Source organism: Thunnus thynnus, chromosome 10 (assembly GCF_963924715.1).
Source record: "Thunnus thynnus chromosome 10, fThuThy2.1, whole genome shotgun sequence".
Lineage (NCBI taxonomy): Eukaryota > Metazoa > Chordata > Actinopteri > Scombriformes > Scombridae > Thunnus > Thunnus thynnus.
In genome coordinates, this window is record NC_089526.1 from 26867847 (window position 1) to 26883172 (window position 15326).

The following is a 15326-nucleotide window of genomic DNA, read 5'->3' on the forward strand; positions in this document are numbered from 1 at the left end:
TCTTTATGGTAATTCAACCTACAGGCAATCCCAAGCATGAATTTTTGTTTTCTGAATGACAGTGTTGGTACTGGTAATTAGTGAACTAGTGCAATATCTGTGCAGTTGGGCACTAAAATAGCTCATAATGTCACTTGGATTCCAACAGCCATGCATTTAGTTAACCAGCTTGGGGGTTGACTTTGTTAGCTGTCCCATTTATGATTTGAGCAACCCCTGGGACTCTGTACATTAGTCCATGTTGTAATGTCAATCATGTAATGACTTACAGAGCGCTGAGATTACAAGCCTACATGGGTAATGAATAAGGAATAGTAAAGAGATGACAGGAAATGAGTGAGAGAGATGCAACACAAGACCCCAGCTGGATTTGAACCAAGGACATTACATTTCATGGTTCAAGTCATAACCTCTAAGCCACAAGGACACCCTCATTGCTGTTAATTTTGAAAGTCTGGTTGGTCATTTGATATCACCACATCTGGACTTACAATGTTCAAAAAGTAACATCTATTGGGAATCAGTGCAAAACCTAACAGCAAAATGGGCCTTCCAAATGTTGACTGTTGTAAAGGGACAGTGTAAATTATTATTGGTTTTTGGATGGGGAAAAAAAAAAGATGGCAGTGTGACTACCATACATGAGATCAGGCATTAGAACATATCTGAAAAGAACTGGATAACATGAGCTAAACAGACAAAAACTTGAAGAGTGTCACTTAGACTTTGAGAACTTCAAACATAATGTATAGGAAGAAATCATTTTCGTCAGCCGCAGAGGCCTCCCTCTGTCTCACGGTAATGTAGATGCAACCCACACACACATACCGATGCACTAAAGATCTCTCTGTCCTATCAGACTGCCAAAGCATGAGCGATGATGCCACTTAATGCTGCGACTGGCTCACCACTGTGTTCATTGAAAAGGACACAGGTGTGCACCCAAAGAGGACAATGTTAGGAATATATGTATATGTTTATAATGTGTTTTATTAAAGAATCCATAACAAATAAGTACAAACATGTCCTCGGGGGTGGCAAAACATACAATTTAGTGGAAATGGCAGCATTCAAGTTAATGGTATGGAGTAGAATCTGTTCAATGCCTATGGGGAAGAGTGGGGAGTGGCACAGAGCAGTGAGAGTGCTGTTAATTGGCATCCTCTGGAAGCCTCTATAAAAATGCTGGTTGTCTCATTTTGGCAAAGTTAGAAGAGCAGATGGCAACTGGAGACGATCACTCAGAGACTGAACTTGTGTGACACCGGAGGCTACACAGTCAGGAAATGGAATGCGTTAAATATTTCTGGCATCATGACAACTTTTAAAATGAATTTGAATAAGTATCGCTTAAACATTAATTTATCAAAGAAATTGGTTGAGGAAATTATGATGCATTATTTATCGTCATATAATAATTATTATTATATGACGGACAAAAGAGCACTGACTCTGTGCTCCTACATGAAGAGACTGTGTTGTATTTAAAAAACAGTGGTGCTGTTTTCTTCCCAAAATGCCCCATTTTACAATGCATGCTAAAAATACATCATAAGAAAAGATAATTACTGCTTGGAAATCTGCGTTTCCAATATGAACACAATAGCTCAGATTAGTTGTGCTCTGCTGTTCATCATGAATTTGTTGTCAGATTAAGATGGTAAATGGTAATTTGTGAGCTGGTTATTATCGGGTGAATGCAGGTGGTTCCCTCCCCTGCATTTCCTGTTGCATCTAGTAAGAATTTTCCTTGCTAACCATGCCAAGTGTGAAGTGCCATATATCTATAATTAGCACATCAGGCTCTGAAATGACTTCTTAGCGGGGGAAGGGATGTCAGCTAAAAGGCAAAGCCATAAAAACAGCCAATTTAATGTAGACACCCAATTTAGAGTTTTAGGACAAGGTCTCGAGGGCTTGTTGGCCAAAGGCTGAACTCACTGAAGTATCAGCTTTTTAGTCTGGGGATTATCCACCCTTTCTCCTCTCCAAGTTCTAGCAGAGAAAATAATTGCCTCTTCGTATGAAACAAAGAGAAGAACCTCATGCTATGCTCATGAAAAACAGCACTACTGTGGCACATCTCATGGTTTATGGTTACCCCATTGTAAAAAGCCTTCAGATGAGGATCCCTGTGGATTGTTGCTTTGCTGGGAGTGCAGCACATCTCTTCTCTTAGCTGTCCAGCTGCCCCAGGCTGCTTCAGCTAAGATAACTGTAGTAATAGGCTGGGACTATGTCGATTGTAGAGGGAGAAGGAGAGCAGATAAGGAGCGTCTCAAAAGTTCTGAGTGCGACGGAAATTCCTCATACACCTTGTTGCACAGGGTTCCTCCCCTTTCACCCTAAAGGCGCATCTGCTTGAGCATGTCCACTAAACTAAATAGAGATACAAACACCTTTAGATTGTGTCTGAGCTGTAGAAATGATTTCTGGCGGCAATAAAAACCACTCACTAACTTTTCACCCTCTCCTCATTGAGCCAGCCAACTGTCAGCAGAGAGGCAGGTAATTAACCGAGCCTCCACACAGACAGACAGGTCATGTAGACCTGCGCTCACATAGAAGGCCATTACTCTGCCTGGAGCAGGTAGGGCATCAATCACTCTGTCATGAAGTACTGCAGGGGAGAGGCATTTCCCACTTGAACATGAGAAGAAGCCCTCTAAATCCCCCTCTCAGACAGACAAGGAGTAACTCCCAGCCAGACTTCAAAAGGGAGATTCTCGTATCTGGGCATAAAATGTAGTCCTGGTCAGCCTTATGCATTACATATACAAGCTTCCCTTCTTGTCACTTTGCTCTAAAAGGCATAAAATGGTGTTCTAACATTCCTTTAAAGTTTGCTGTGACTTTTCGGGCCAGGTATCTTGTCAGGTGAGACTAAATGTGACCCTTGCTGGATTTTAGGTAAAGTAAATGAAACAGAAGCAATTAAACTCAAGTGAGCTACCAGAAGTCAGTAAAATGATTAATTAAACAGAGCAACTGAGCAGAACAGCAGTGGTAGCAGTGTCACAAGGCATTCTATAATAAGGCAAAAAGTCTTAGCCCTTTAAATATGAGAGTTTTTGCAGACCTGTTCAGACTCAATAACGCTCTGACTTATTTTGTATGTCAAGTACTAGCAGCATCTTCTGAGATTTGTACACCAGACTGAAACACAGGAAAACTTCATTCTGCATGAATCGTCTTTGTTTAATTTTTCCATTTCTCCTCTCATTTTCAGTCTCCTGCCTTATTTAAAACTTTGCATGGCAAGATTGTATTTCATTACTCATCAACTATTACCTTTACAAAACACCTATATGTAACATTGTTTTATTGTAAGAGTACTCTTTTAGATCTACTAAATGATGCATGCCGTTCAGCCGTGCCTAGAGAGCTGAGAATATTCCGATAACCTCAAAAACAGTGAGGCAGAACTCAAGAGGGTTTGACAAGCAAAGGGTTTTGAGGTTGAAAAGATAGAACTGCTTAGGAAAAGGGAAAAAAACTGCTTGAACATGATAATGAAAGTTAAATGATAGACATTAATGTGTAATGCTTTGTCCTTTGGGATGGAATTAAAGAAAGATTAAAAAAGTAATGACTTATTTACCAAATGATATATGAAAATGTTTTGACATCTCTTTGCCAGACAGTTACTGTTTTGTGTAGTTGAAGATTTCAACAATGCAAGCAACAGAAAGCAAGCTCAATATAATGAATTTGTTACTAGAAACTAGTTAGCATAATTACAGCCTGTCTTTTCAAGAGACAGTGCTTATATCATGCATCTAAATTCCTCACTGCCTTTCTTTAATCTTTTAGCAGAATTACCTTATTCCACATTCCTCCACATGTGAAGATCACAGCTACTATTGTGCACACACAAAGTGAAGGTTTGTGTGTACAAGAAATGAGCTCAGCTGTCTATAGGAAAAAAATCAGGACAGGTTCACAGTTTTTTAAATCTGTCTTTAAACAACAGTCAGGTGTCCATATGAACAGTGAAAGGGGTTTTCCTCACTGTTATGAAGCTTCATATTAGCTTCAGATAAACTTTTAAATACATTTTTGCACAGAAGGAGGACTGTAGATCTCGCCCCCCATCACTTGTAAATGCATTAAGAAGGGATCTTCTAATGGTCAGTATGAACAGGAGGAATGGTTATAGTAAAAAAAAAAAAACAACAACAATTTCAATGATCATTTGGGCACCTGGGACTGTTGTTTTAGAACAACTTGAAAAATGGTGAATCCATCCTTTAAATATCTTACATAGCTTGGTCTGCCACTGGTTCAAATTGTTTCATTTAGTTCAGTACAAAACCATATGTACTTTTTTAAAAGCTTAGGAGCTCAGCAAGCACATAACTGCAACATATTTCATATTTATCACATCATTGCTGTTACAATGACATATAAATGCACACAACCCAAAACATATAACCTACAACAAACCAAAAAATCAATGAAACTAACTATCGTTTGCAAAGCAAACTTGATTAGATGTCCCAGGTGATCTATTACACTGAATTATGCAATTGAAAATACTAATTTGGTGGGGCAAAATCACTCTCTGATCCAAGTAATCTAAAAACTATGGCATCCACCTAGACGAAGATAATCTTCTGCCACAATACTGATTGAAAGCTAAAGGCTAGAAGACTATTTCTTACCAAAAAAAATGTTTTATATGAGACAAAAAGCTGAATGCTGTTGGCAGCAGCCTCTGAGGGAGACAAAAATGGGAATCTACCCGCATTGATTACCAGATAACCAGTGAAGCAACACACAGCTCACAGAATTATTGCTGACCCAGAGATACAGTCTGCTTGAGTGATCATGAAAGGATGGAAAGGTAGTGTAACCTGGGTGACCAGACCTTTAAAAAGGTGGCATTGGGGCATACATCACCCCAGTTACAGACTTTTTTCTGTTAGATATATGATGTGATATTAATGTTGTTGTTTTGCAGCTTTGGCTTTGCTTTTTGTTGGTATTTTGCTGGAAAAAAAGTCATAAGTCACTCTTCTTTTGCCGCCTGCAGCAGGTCTCTTTCTTTTGTTGCCGTGCTCCTCCATAAACCTGCCTCAGTATGGTGCTGCCACCACTTAATTCACAACGGACATGGTGCATTTCCAGTGCTGCACAGTGTTTGGCTTACACAGAAAGTAATTAGAGGTAATGTGAGTATTTTCAACAGTTGGCACTCTCCCATTAATGAAGTTGGCTGACCTGAAGAAGCAGCTATAATTTCACATAATGCCACATCACCGAGCCCAGACTGAGACCACATATCCTGCTGCATCCAATTTCTTATCCATCATTTTCATTTGGATATTTTTCATTATTTACTGATGAGAATTTTATTTAAAATTTTTACCAGAAGTTGTGTTTGTTATTTGGCCAGTTTAACAATTGTTCAACTGAAACTTTAATGCTGTTGTGATCCAGATGGTGATTATGCACGATGGGAAACCTTCACCCTTGTAATTACGCACTTCTTGCATCCATTTGGATAACAGGTGTGGATTTCAGGATACATGGAGACTCGTCAGCTTTGGTCTGATGTACAACAACCTTTCCCATTTATGGTCGGCAGAAACCTTCTGGCTGCTTGAATTTTTTTTTGCATTATTTTAAAACAAAACAGATTGCTGTGATTTGTGTTTATATTGTCTATTTATTGTCTTTCTGGATGTCACAGTAACCGGTGACTATACTCACTCTAATACCTTCAGACATGTCTCATATAAACTTATAGATTCTATTTCCATACTTCTTGAAAAGTGGAGAAAACAGAGTATGTTTGTATGATTTTCTGATCCAAGGTTTGTCCCCCAAAATCTGAAATTAAGTCTATGCCCTCGGACTTCAATCATATCATCAGTTCTCCAATTTACTTAGTAATCCTCATCAGTCCTTTAGATGTAATAATTAGATATAAATTTTTCCTTTAAATTCGTATGTAAAACACCATTTTCCAAAAGTACTAGCCTTCTCTGTTGAGTATCGAGTTTGATGTTTTCTCAAGCATGTCATATACTTTTAAAAAAAGTAGGATGTTGTTGCTTTGGGAACATGTAAAACCATAGACATTGTGGGGAAATGACGTGGCCTTCAATGATTTTAGTGGTTAAAAACAGTCTTGCAAATATTGTTATTACACAACTTATCAAGTATGGATGATCAGAGAGACTCCCTTCACACGTTTACTAATGGCTGATGCCTTAGATATGTGTCAGGTGGTTCATGGTGATGGTGATGGTGATGGGGTGAGAAGGTGTTGTCTTTTTTTTCTTTCTTTTGTTCTCCAGCAAGTCTAAGAATCTCCACACATAGCACTTACAGGAGTAGCACGGTATAGGACTGCATTTGGAAATATATATAACACTTCATTCAACCCCATTTCAAATAAACACATATTACTGAGTGCGTTTGCGTCAGTCAGAGCACATTTGGAATTACATATAAGTTACATAACTGTGCTTATGAGTAGTCTCTGAACAACCATCTATACACACTGTAGTCCCTGCATGGAAAACTACATACACTGCTGACCACCCACTGGAAAGGAAAATGTTTATAGTTAGTTCAATTCTTGCACTTTCTGAAATTGAATCAGCCTTACATTTTGTCAGAAAATGAATCATTATATTAACAAAACCAAAAAAGGCATCATTTTTAATGTAGGACCACTTACATACTTGCCTCAGCTGATACAGATCCCCAAAGATGAACCAATGACTACAGTACAGAGGCAGTACACACAATATTTCCTGATAATTACAAGTGGAAAAACACATCATGGCTGGTGACAAACCCAGTTATTACTTATTTCTGAAATAAAAGAATATAAAAACAAGAGGAAAACATCAACAGAATGTGTTCGTGTGAAGACTGATAATGATAATGACACCACACTCACTCTGTTACTGAACTGATTTAGATTTGATCCATTAACCAACACTGCCGCCGTGTGGCGTCACAGAGTACTGCGTCTGGTGAAGGCGTAGGAACCATTGAACCAGCCAATGTTTCCTGTCGGAATCCAATATCGGACGTTAAAATCAAAAGCGCAGCCGCTCTTTTCAGTAGCAACGTATCGGCCATAATTTTGAAGCTAATTTGCTTTAAAACGTAGATCAAACGTAGAGTTTAGCTCATAGAATTGGCGGATTTTGTGACGTTCGGTCCAAATATGTCCGCTGCGTCGTTACAGGCAGCTGACGTTTACTCATCCTAACTTTTTCATGTGCGCCACAGAAGAGTCTGCAGACGTCTGTGGTAATAACGTTACTGAAGACCCCGAACTTCTTCCTTCTCAAGCGTGTAAATTTGAACAATTTTTTACAAATTTAGCAAATGAAGCCCTGAAGTAACTGTTACTAACGTCATTGTGTGCTGTATACTATACACTGTATAGCATCTCAGCGTTGACAGTATTAGCAGCAGCCAGTTGTTGATGACAGTTAAACATTGTGGGTTTTTTTTTTAACTTTGCAGCGCCAGCTTGACTCAAGATTGAAAGTCTAAACACGATGTGGCATTTTCTCTCCTCACAGGTAAAATAATATGAGCAAAGAGTCCAGAATGAGGGCAACAGTGAACCAGAAGCTGACAGAGATGGGTGAGCGAGAGAGGTGAGATATGATATCACAAGTAAGCTAGTTGGTAATGTTAACATTGTCGTTAGTTATTGTGGCAGACGTGAAGACATCGTTTTTTATAGCTAATTACGTTATCAGTGACTTATTATTGTGTGTCTGACTTAAAGGGAAACTTTGGTATTTTTCAATCTGGACCCTATTTTCCCATTTTGTGTCTAAGTGACTAAGTTTATGAAATGGGGCCAGTATTGGGCTGCAATATAATACTTTGGGGCAACAGCACCTCGTCAATGTACGTCCACTGAAGTGCTTGTTTTTGCCACTGACAGGCTCAGATTGTTATTCTAAGTGTCTGACAACATTATGGAAAGGACCATACAGAGAAATCAATCTTTTTCTTTACCTTTTGCTTAATTCGGTCTGTTTGTTGTTGTGTCTGACCAAGTCTTGCTCAAGAAGTCTCGCGCTGAAAGCAGTTGAGTTGTTGAAATCAGCTAAATATTCAGCCATGACAGAGATGAAGAGAAGAGTGCCGGGAATAGTTTGTTGTGTTGGACTACAGAAAGTGTAGCATAGTGTTAACTAAAAGATTTTCAAAGTCAGCCATTGAGCTCTTGCTCAACACTAAACCAATTTCAAAAACTGTCGTCCCCATTAGTCACTTAGAAATAAAAAGGGTCCAGGTTGAAAAATACTGAAGTGTCTCTTTAAGCCAGGCATGGGTAATGACATATTCTCTATTCTTCATCAAATGCTGGTTAAAGTCATGCAATAACACATCTCTATGGCATTGTCCAGAATCTGTTTTTCTTCTTGCTCCTACAGTTGAATGTTTGAGCTTCACTGTGCAGATTTTGACACTAAAAGACTGTTTTCACATTCATCTGCTGAAGGTGGAAAGTTTCTCTGTGTTCACTGAAAATCCAATCTGAAGGGGTGGGCCTGTGAGCATGACTTATGTTATCACAACTAGTTTGGAGCCAATCCTGGTCCAGTATTCAACTTTCACAAGTGTGATGTGGAAACTTGAAGCCTACAGTGCACAAACACTGAAAATGGACTTCACTGTGAAGTCGGAGACATTTTGTGTCCAACAGTTAAACTTCAGAGATGAAGTATCTTTGCATATTCATAGATTCTGGAATTTTTAATGAGGGAGAAGGAGAAGATGTAATTTTAATTATTAAGATAATTGAACTTTTTTTGTGGAAAAAAACAGATGAGACACAAATTATTATTCAAACTAGAGTATTTTATATACAGGTCCAAAAGTCTGAGACCATTACATAAAAATTTTTTTTCATTACAAATGATAATATCAGCTTAACAATTTGAGTGAAAAGTTGAATCTTTGAAATGAATTTCAGAATATCTTAGTATTTGGTATGTCCCCCTTTTGCTTTTATGACAGCATGCACTCGAGCCGGCATGAACTCCACAAGTTTGTGCAAAACCTGATGACCCATGTTATCCCAGCAGGATCTGACAGTGTTCCAAAGAGCTTCTTCTGATGTCACTGAAGGCTCGGCTTTCTCAGGCTTCAAGTGCCCCTATAAATGTTCAATGGGGTTGAGGTCAGGTGACTGTGGAGAAAAGTCCATGACAGTCAGGACTCCTTGGTCTTCTTTGGTCTTTAAGTAGTTCTTGTAAAGTTTTGAGGTGTGTTTGGGGTCATTATCCTGCTGCAGTATGAATCCTTCTCCACAATGATGCAAACCAGAGGGTACAGCATGTCTCTGAAGAGTGGAGTGCTACTTCTCTTTGGTCAGGGTGGAGTCAGTTCGGTGCAGGTGTTCAACTCCACAGTAGGCAAAACATCCCCAGACTTGAATATTCCCACCACCGTGTTTCACTGTGGGTTTGATACACTGCAGTATCATTCTCTCTCCAGTTCATCTACTTACATACACCCTTCTGTTACTGCCATAAATCTCAAACTTGGATTCATCAGTAAATAGGACTTTTTTTTCCAGTCACCCACTGGCAAATGCTGGTACTCCTTAGCCCACCCCGAATGTTTGGCTTTATTTTCCCTCCTGAGAAGTGGTTTAGAAACTGCTACTCATCCTCTGAGACCACACAGACAGCTTTCTTTTGATGGTACTTTGGCTGATTGGAGTCTTGTGTTCTTTATTTTACAAATTCCGTATCTGTGATGAAGTTGCTTTTCTATCTCTCAGGGAACTAAGCTTGATGTATTGATCTTCTGATGGTGATGATGTGGTCGTTTTTGGTCTGCCTGATCGTGCTTTGGATACAACTGATCCAGTTTCTTCAAAGTGTTTTAGAGTCTCACGCACTGCCCCCTTAAAAACCTTGAGTCAAGCTATGATTTGATGCTGAGAAAGCCCCTCTTTGCTTAGAATAACAATTTGACTTTGACACTTTTACTTAGTTCTGATGCCATGTTTCCCACTGTCACAGTGCTACTTAGTAAGCAATGATCTTCTGGAAACTTGAGGCACAGCCATATTTATAACAGTGACTGCAAGTTGAGTTACTTAAGTGAGTCTCTGATGAGAAGATCAAATCCACGCCTCGGTGTTTCAAAGGAAGGGATGCAACTCAAGGAAACCTGACCTTTTGTACAAAGGAGTTAAGTTGGACAGTGCCACAAATTAGCTTAAATTTGATTGCTGACCTAGAATAGTGCAGTAACTTAAATATTTCCTCTTCATTTAATATGTCATGACTTCCTCAAACTTTCTGATTATTTTCAGGTTTCTGTGAAAATATTAGAGATTTTCAATGTGATCTCAGATTTTTGGACCCCACTGTACATCTTAAAATATGTCTGGAGGGAATCTGTAACAATTACTTTTTAAGTTAAACGTGGGAATAAACTAACTTAGCATATTGCATGAATACTAAATATATAAATATTCAAATATATACAGGGAAGATGTCTTTCTACTCTGTCACTTTTCAATATCTCAATAGTGTACATGTATAGCTTGATATTCTCATCACATCGAGTAAGACGGAGAGATTGCCAGCTATTAGAGGGCAAAAACGTGCCTGCTATGTTCAACAGGCAGGAACTATACTCATACTGAACTGCTATAGCTACTCCAAACTATGAGGAAGACGGCTGCTCTATCTCATATTCTTTTATCTAACTTGCACAGAAGTATCATTCTTCAAAAATTAATTAGGACACAGTGATATTGTCAACATAACAGAGAGAATGTTATTTCTAAGGACCAAATGATGTTGCAATCAAGACCGAGATGTTGCCAGCTGTTAACGTAATTAGCGTGAGACAGAGACGTGCTAGCTGTATTCTCATATGTCCTTGCATCTTGTTGACAGACTGAAGGAGTTACTGAGAGCTAAGCTCACTGAGTGTGGATGGAAGGACCAGATGAAGGCTCACTGCAAAGGTAAACACAACAGCACTGTTGAGCAGATTGAAGGTTAGCATAACTTGTACCTGCTGAGGAAAGATGCTACTTCATTAAGAAACTTTATCTTCATTTGTTTCTGCACAATTTCTTCTCATATTGTAAATGGGAATTATAGGACATATTTGCTGATGAATGAACGTGCTTTGATTCTTCTAAATCCAATTTAAATGCTCAGTCTTTTGACCACAGCTCATAGTTTTGTTCACTAGCAAATTCTTAATTATAGATGAAAAAAATCAACATTTTCTGCATTTGTCTATTGATCATAATCAAAAATGTAGGCCTGTTTTCACCACCATTTACAAATGTTACCGATTGAAACAAACTTTTTACAGTATCAGACAACATTACAAACTGAATTTAGTTTTCTAAAACGTTAACAGGCCTAACAGTCAGTATTAGAGTAATAATGGGTTCCAACTGAATTCATTTTCTATTGTGAATCAGAGTTCTTGTTTTAATAATTTGTGCAGCTTCTCGTCAGCCATGAAATATTAGAGTGGCCTGGAACTGGTCGTTGGAGTTCTCAAAAGCACAAAAAATAAAAAATAACCCCAACATTATCAAAACATCAGTATTTGTTACAATAGTCACACAATTGTGCTACATGTCCAAAAGCAATGGCAGCACAAAAGTTTTCTTGGGTTGCCATTAAAATCATGAAAAAGCACTGAAATGAGCAAAACAGTCTTTTAAATTGCTTGGAGATAAAAAAGTAGAAAATTAGGACATAATAAGCACTGTATATATGTATTTGACTGTTGAAACTGAAGTGTTTTACTAAAGAGTTCTGCTAGGGAGCTGACATTATGTTGCACAAGCTGCTTGGAGTCATTTCTGTGGCTTTTTATTTGGACCTTTGAAAAGCCAAATCACTTTGAATTCAGTTAGTGTGAGAGGAATGACATAGTTGTGTCTACTTGCTTTGTTTTGTTAAGACTGTTGTGAGGGTAACGTTTCCGCTCTGATGTTTTGTTTTTCTCCATGTTACTGCTTCCATCATCGTCCTCTCTTTGATTAGTTATTTAACTCATTGTGATGAGTTCAAAATTGGTAAAATATCATCTACATTTCTTTGCAGAAGTCATCAAAGACAAAGGCTTGGAGCATGTTACTGTGGAGGACCTGGTTGTAGAGATTACTCCTAAAGGAAGAGGTAACTCAACTTAACTAATTGGAAAAGATTCATGGTATAACTCATGTAATATAAAACTATCACTCATGTGACTTGGCAGCTGTCCTCGTTTTTACCAGCACCCATAGTGATTTATAAAAGTCTTAACACCACCCTAAAACATAACACTGTTAAATACATGTTAATCACAGTTACTTGCATTGCATTCAGTTGTTTGGTGTTGCACACTCAAATACAGCGAGAGCCTTGCTTTAGAGTGATCATTTTCCCTCCATAATTGAAGATGCAGAGGTGCCAGATAATGCGGTCATGGCGTGTTATGTTTCTAGTACGGGGATGTGCAAACACAGAAGTTTACTTACTGCATTGTAGCTGTCACAATCACGGATTTCTTCTTCTTTTGCAGCTTTGGTGCCAGACAGCGTCAAGAAAGAGCTTCTACAGAGAATAAGAGCATTCTTAGCTCAGCATGCCACATAATTTAGATTTACTTAGAACATCAGCCTATACTGTCAAGATATAGAATATTTTATAATCAGGGCTCAAAATTAACTTTTTTGTCCACCAGCCAAATGGCTAAATGTTTCAATTTTACCAGCCATTCAATAGATAACTATTGTTTTTTTGGCTAGTGAGTGAAGCAAATCTACCAGCCACATGCATATTATACAAGCATTTGGCTGGTGGCTGTTGCTAATTTTGTGCCCTGTTTATAATAAATTAATATACTTAAATTGTGAGATTTTCTTTTCATTTGAGATTTTGGCTGACACACTACACGCTTGGTTATTTGGTTGTGTGTTTTTACTGATCCTGTGACTGCAGTTATTACATAAGTTTTGTAAATGTACTTGCACTGTTGAAATAAAGGTTTTGATCTGTTGGAACTGAGTGAACTGGGTTCAATTGATTTCAAAACAAAGTTTGCGTAATCCTGTCAGGATGTCTTGACAGGAGTTTCAAGAGTCTTGATGAAGTGCTGTATCCTGTCTAGTAGATGAAAATACAAACGTGTTATCTGTCCTTTCCTGTACAAATAGTATAGTCATGCAACTGCAATGAAGAACTGTATTATATTTGAACTGAAGCTTTTACTGTTGTGGATTTCTTCCCATCGGTTTATAGCAGTTCTTGGTTTTCACTTAAGCAGGCGCACATGTAGTTGCTGATTGCATTTTGTACCACTGTGATGCAACCCATGAAATCAGTACTGAAAAATATTAGATTAAATATTGAGCTAATACTGTGTCCATAAATAAAACCGTAGTCAAGTATTTGTACTGCAGCGGTTCTGAAAATGAGCCCCAGAGCCTCCCAGGAAGTCTTCATATAGTGTGGGAAACAGTTGGCATAATTCAATTTACACTCCTCTGGCATAAGTGTAAGAATGACTTATTATTCCAATTATATTTTCACTCCAACTACACTTTAGACAGTTATGTAATTCAGTATAAAAGGTAGAAAATACAGTACATATTGATGGGACATGTTATGAAATGTGAAAAGTGTTTTTCCACTGCCCTTCCCATCTAAATAAGCAGCGTTTCCTCTAAGTTGTATGTGTAGTGTGTCCTTCCAGGTATCAACACAGCGGGTAGCTTCACATCTGGTGCTTCAAAGATGGAATCAAAACAAAGATGTGACAAATAAGAGCCTGAACTGAAATAGCTGACAGTAAAACTGTTGCTGTGAATTAGCATTATATTCCAAGAACCATGATCGTGTAATGACAAGGCTGGCACTGCTGTACTTCCCAGAATCACAGCATGTTCCCAACAGAGGAGAGCCGGGGGGGATGGAGAGAAGGAGATCATGACAAGATAAACAGGAGTGACCCTGTTCACATGGAGAGGTGGATGCACCAGGGGACACGCTGCTTTCACCAAAACCGGTTGTCAGATTACTTCAAGGTCCTTGGTGCGTGGTATATGAAATGAACAAGTGCACAGACGTGTTCCAGTGGGAGAGGCACTGGGTTGACATGTCCAAAAAACATACTTAAACCATGGTGAGATGGAAAATCAAGGCTCTACGTGTCCTGATTGTCTAAGTGCATGTTTTTGCTTTGATGCTGTCGTGCAACTTCAATTTCCTCTCTATCAAGTCAATAAAACTGGGACTATTACAGGAATGTTTGGTCCTGAAGCCATCTTTGTTTCACATTTTTCCATCCTCATGCTGAACCACATCATTTTGTTTTGTTGAAAGGTCTCTATAGTTACACACGCAAAATACCTAATTGGTTATGGATTACATTTGGAGAGGCCATGAACCCGAAACAATGCACCCCTCGGCACGAGTTGCACATTAGTGGGTAGTGAGTGAGTCTGCACCGGTCACCCACCCAAGACAGAGAGCGTGTTTTCTTAGCCGAAGGACCTGCTGTGACATCAGCCCAGGTGACAACATGCTGATATACAGTGTTGCTGGGGAGGCCAAATGTAACGCACCCCTCCAACCCAGCACACACGCTCCTTTAATGGCCTACATCAATCCCCATGTTATCAGCAGATCTCCCCAGGCCCCCACATATAAAGGGGGTTCTGCGCACTGCAGCGCACCGCAGACCAGCACTGGATAGAATTACCAGTGATGCAATTTATTATCATACAGATTTTTATTTACTTTCTCACTCTCCGTTCTCAGCTTGTCTCCATCACTCAGGACCTGCACAGCTCTGCAGAGGAGCTGTACAGTAACCAGATGACTCTGCACATCATAAAAAAAAGTTAGACGTAATAGTTGTGCAAATACAAGAGAAAACATGATTTTTTTAAAAAAAAAAAAAATCCCGTTCTCCTATTCTTTGGCTCACTGTTGTACATCTTGGATGTGGCAGGCAGAGACGTAAACAAACCCAAAACAGCTGTTTTGATGATCACAGCAGCAGCTGATGGCGAGGAAGCATACATCCTGTGAGGCAGCCTCTGAATGAACCAACATAAGTCAGGCAACAACAAAGGGAAAGAGTTTCCTTATTCCACCAAAGTCAATATCAAGCTGTGTCTGAGCAGCACGTAATGACATTTAAAAGAAAAAGACAAACATGTTGTGTGTGTGTCTCTGTGCTCTTGTGTGCATGTAGGTGTGCACAGATATGTTCACCCCCCCTAGAATCGGATCATTTCAGCATGATAGCAGCTGTGTCAATAGCCATTGGAGCCAAAAGTGTGGCCCTGTATGCCG

The 15326-nt window shown here is 39.0% G+C and overlaps 1 protein-coding gene across 1 annotated transcript; it reads left to right on the forward strand.

The window, feature by feature from the left end:
- The first annotated feature begins 7049 nt into the window (after positions 1-7049).
- Positions 7050-12768, forward strand: eny2 (ENY2 transcription and export complex 2 subunit). The gene is made up of 5 exons (XM_067602301.1): positions 7050-7320; positions 7554-7631; positions 10911-10981; positions 12087-12161; positions 12547-12768. The coding sequence occupies exons 2-5, from the start codon at positions 7564-7566 to the stop codon at positions 12618-12620; spliced, it is 288 nt and encodes a 95-aa protein (XP_067458402.1). The 5' UTR covers positions 7050-7320; positions 7554-7563; the 3' UTR covers positions 12621-12768.
- Positions 12769-15326: the final 2558 nt, after the last annotated feature.

What these genes read in the sequence shown, in the direction of transcription:
- eny2 (XM_067602301.1), top strand. Translation starts at nt 7,564, where the DNA reads ATGAGCAAAGAGTCCAGAATGAGGGCAACAGTGAACCAGAAGCTGACA. An exon ending in GATGAAGGCTCACTGCAAAG is followed by an intron (nt 10,982 to 12,086) that starts GTAAACACAACA and finishes ATTTCTTTGCAG; the next exon opens with AAGTCATCAAAGACAAAGGC. An exon ending in GATTACTCCTAAAGGAAGAG is followed by an intron (nt 12,162 to 12,546) that starts GTAACTCAACTT and finishes CTTCTTTTGCAG; the next exon opens with CTTTGGTGCCAGACAGCGTC.